General features: G+C 39.7%; 1 protein-coding gene across 1 annotated transcript; it reads left to right on the top strand.

The window, feature by feature from the left end:
• Window positions 1-582: 582 nt before the first annotated feature.
• LOC121964583 (5-hydroxytryptamine receptor 3A-like) lies at window positions 583-2246 on the top strand (the record flags this gene model as incomplete). Its single annotated transcript, XM_042514786.1, has 3 exons — window positions 583-793; window positions 1530-1766; window positions 1936-2246. Coding segments are annotated over 3 exons (759 nt in total), but the record flags the coding sequence as incomplete, so codon positions are not given.
• Between the last annotated feature and the right edge of the window lie 1881 nt (window positions 2247-4127).

Below are 4127 nucleotides of genomic sequence, written 5' to 3'. Positions count from 1 at the left end.
AATATAGTTTTGTTGAACATTGTATTGTTTTAATATCCAGTTTTGACATTAGGTCTAAAAATCTTTTGTTTGAATTTTTTTCTGAATATTTTACGAAAACTTAAATATTTGTGGAGCACCTGCAGGCTGTGGGGCGTAAATCGCTGACCATGAACCACAAGGCCTCTGGATCAAATTAGGCTACTGTCTCTCAACAAAAAAATACCCCCATAACCTAATACTACCTAAAAAGAACGCATGGGCCCAAATAGTTGTGTATTTTTGGGACATATGCTTATTGGCTTTTTCATGGTCTCATGTTTGAGTGTTAAGTACAGAGGTGGAGTTAGTGTGTTTAGCCTTTGACATAAAAACTGGATCGCTCACAGTATAGCCAGAAATACTCCTCAATACTATTGGGAAGATCGATACACTGGTAATTTTACAATTCTGTGTATGTACAGATTTAACTAACGAGATACAATGTAATCATTATTGACAGTTTAAGGACAGAGCCATGCTTCCCCCTGTTTCCAGTCTTTAAGATAACCACATCCTGCCTTTTTTCCCAGCATGTTTTGACTTAAAACCTTCATTTCCCAGGTGGTGATCCGGCGGCGGCCGTTGTTCTACACCGTGAACCTGCTTCTGCCCAGTATCTTCTTGATGGTGATGGACATTGTGGGTTTCTATCTGCCACCAGACAGTGGAGAGAGGGTTTCCTTCAAGATCACTTTGCTGCTGGGCTACTCTGTCTTCCTCATCATTGTATCTGACACTCTGCCTGCCACCGCCATAGGAACCCCACTGATAGGTGACTGTGATCCAATACAGCAGTTTGCACTCAGAGGAGAATTTCAGCAAGGAGTGTCAGCTCATGATTTTAAAATATTTACCCTAACTTTACCTCTAAATTCATGCAGAATTGAAAAAAACATTAAGAAAGGTTGGTAAACTCTTATGTCAGGAGAGCACAAAACAAAATTGAGCAGCAGTTAATCTGCAAGTCAAACATGCAGCGACAGATTGGTGAGGGCAAAACAAGCTCTGAGAGCACACTCAGACTAAATTCAAGCACTAATTTCAGGATTTTTTGAGAGACTATCCCAGCATGTGGAAGGCACAGAAACATCCTCAACACATAACCACAACATCACGGGTCTATAGCAGTAAAATACTTCCATTCATGCTCAATCCACCTGATTGTTAGAGGAGGCCCAAATCGAGGCACATGCAAAACTCCAAGGGGCCTGGTGCACAAAATCCTTAAATTAAGATTATCTTAAAGTCCAAGTTACAGTTTCCTTAAAATAAAATCAGTTGCACAAAACACCCTTAAGTCTTCTCTTTAAGGTTTCTCCTAACATCCACCTGTGAAACCGGCCCCTGGACTTCAACTTGCAGTCTGCTGTCTGTATGAGTCACAATGCAAACCATGTAATTTAGAGGAGTAAAAAAGTATGTTGTATTGTCTAACTTCTATCTGCTTTTAAAGAATATCTGCAAGAGAATCATCATCAACAGCTTGTCTCATCTTACCTGTCCTGCAGGTGTGTACTTCGTGGTTTGCATGGCGCTCCTGGTGATCAGCCTGACAGAAACTGTGCTGATTGTACGTCTGGTCCACAAGCAGGACCTGCAGCCCCCTGTGCCCCACTGGGTGAAGTATTTGGTGCTGGAAAGAGCGCCGGTCCTCTTCTGCATCCACAAGAAGCATCGCCTCTGCTCTGCACTGTCCTCCCAGGGCGCTGACCTGGAGCACTACAAGGACAGCAACTATGGGACCGGTAAGGTACAGGTGAAAGCGTGCACAGTAATGAACAACTGTGAAAGGCATCTGAATGCAGCACAAGAAAAGTGCCATTTATCCAGGTTTCAAATGGCTAACCTTCACACCTGTTTCATAAAATTCAGATTTCAAAGTAAAATGAAGCCTATCCTTGTCTCATCTTGCAGCTCAGTGCACACTCCACCACACCTGTGACATAGGCCAAAGGCTGAGCCACCGCGATAGAGAGAGTGGACTCCTCGGATTGGGCTTGCCCCCCTCCAGAGACCCAACCCCGCCAGTCATGGACAACATCCTGCAGGAAGTGACAGCAATACGTCACTTCCTGGAGAAGAGGGACAGGTGCCGGGAAGTTGCTAAAGAGTGGCTGCAGGTGGGCTACGTGTTGGACGTGCTGCTCTTCAGAGTTTACTTAGTGGCCGTGGTGGCGTACAGCATCACTCTGGGCACGCTGTGGTCAGTGTGGCAGGTCGCCTGAGTCTCGCCTCTGCACAGCTGTGGACACAAGCTCCGAGGGTTGAGCGTTAAATTCAAAAGGCCAGAGTTATTGGCTCTGTGCCCTGTGTAGCTCAGTGGATACAGGGAGGCACTCACAGAGGGATGGAACAGGGAAAGGCTTCCTGTTGTTGGAGCCTTTGTACAACTAGGTTTGCCACTATATCCCTACAAATATTATTATCATCAATTTAGGTTTGATCGGAGAGTTCTCCATGATGTGAGCGCAATCTGAGATGTTTTCAGGGTCGGGTCAAGGCTTTTTGAAATGCCCAAGCAGAAATGCACTAACACACTTGTAAATGCAACTATAATTCACCATTATGAGGGATTAAAAAGGATGACAATAATGGTAGCATGACAAAAAAGATATATATTAGCTAAGGGTACCACTTTCATATTGATGTCTTATCAACCATCAACGATTAACCTTTTGAAACCTGCACCACCATTTATTTTCCTTTGCTGCTTTCACACACCTTTCGCAAGTATTTTAACCTTTAAACCTTGAGCAAATTGGTGCGATTTCTCTCAAAACTATGGGGGAAAAGGCAATGAGCAACTTGACAGAAGCCACACAAGTACCATTTACTAGTTTCAGGGCCTTTGGGTGGCTAAGGAGCTCTAAAAACAATTAAAAGAGTTTGTTTATGTTTGTCTTTTGGGGTTTAGAAGAATAAAAGTCGATACATGTTTTAATATCAATTAAAACATATATTGAATATGGCCACAATAATTAATACCTTTAAAGGGATAAATTGGTAAAACCTAAGACAAAGCTCGACAGTATGTTACAATAAAGGCAAACTGTGGAAAATCCAATAATGAATATACAGATTAAGAATAAAATTTGGATTTAGGGACAAGTTAGTGAACAGTAGGGTATTTGTAAATTCTGTTATTGAAGTGTAAAATTGATAAAAACATATAAAAATGCATTTAAATGGATCAGTAAGTAAGGAATTTATATAAGGTGATAATTGCATATGGTGACCTGTTTGCACTACATGTATACTATGGAAAACATTTGACTGCATGACCCCTTTCCCTGAATTTGGAATTTCTTACATATAGACACATAAATATGATGCATATTATAAGTTTATTTTCACATTATGGTAAATACTAAGTCTGTAAGCAAAATTGTGGAAACTTGTACTGCTTTATATACATATCAATAAAATGTTTAACATTTATGTATCACCTCATGTTATTAAATTTGTCTCAAAACTATTGAATTTTTGTAAAGCAAAGTTTCTTTGCAGCCAAAGTAAGTTGAAAGTGTTTAGTGACTAAATAAAACATTTACCATCTTCACCTTACTTTTATGGAAGCCCATGTGGGCCATAATTATAGACATTAAAAAGTAAATAAATTATTCGAAGCAAACGGTGTAAAATATTGTGGAATGTTTATGTGAAACTCACGTCATTATTTCTAATTATTATAATCATGTCAGTCTTAGAATGACTACCCACTAATTTGGACTTAACCCTATAGTGACTTTTTCTTTTTCAGTGCTGAAACGTCTGAAACGGAAACAGATTTAGAAATCAAAATTGCAACAATGAAATTAAAAAAATAGCTCCAATAAAACATTAACACACTAAATTAATTATCAGTATTAATGTAGTAGCATATATTTTTTTTTAGTAATTATTTATTTATTTCCAATTAGTTAATTATTTTGCATTGCTCATAATTTGCTGCAAACCTTTTAATAGCAGTATAAATACCACATTGCTCATTCATCATCAGTTAACTCCTGCAGTTCATCACAGCAGCCAGAGGATGGCACCATGCACAACAGCATTAGTGTCCCTCAACTGCAGCCAGGAGCTACAGGTTCGGTAATACTTCCAGT

Source organism: Plectropomus leopardus, unplaced genomic scaffold (assembly GCF_008729295.1).
Source record: "Plectropomus leopardus isolate mb unplaced genomic scaffold, YSFRI_Pleo_2.0 unplaced_scaffold16172, whole genome shotgun sequence".
NCBI classification, from domain to species: Eukaryota; Metazoa; Chordata; class Actinopteri; order Perciformes; family Serranidae; genus Plectropomus; species Plectropomus leopardus.
The sequence above is the reverse complement of the archived record's forward strand: the minus strand, read 5'-3'. Positions and strand labels throughout refer to the sequence as shown.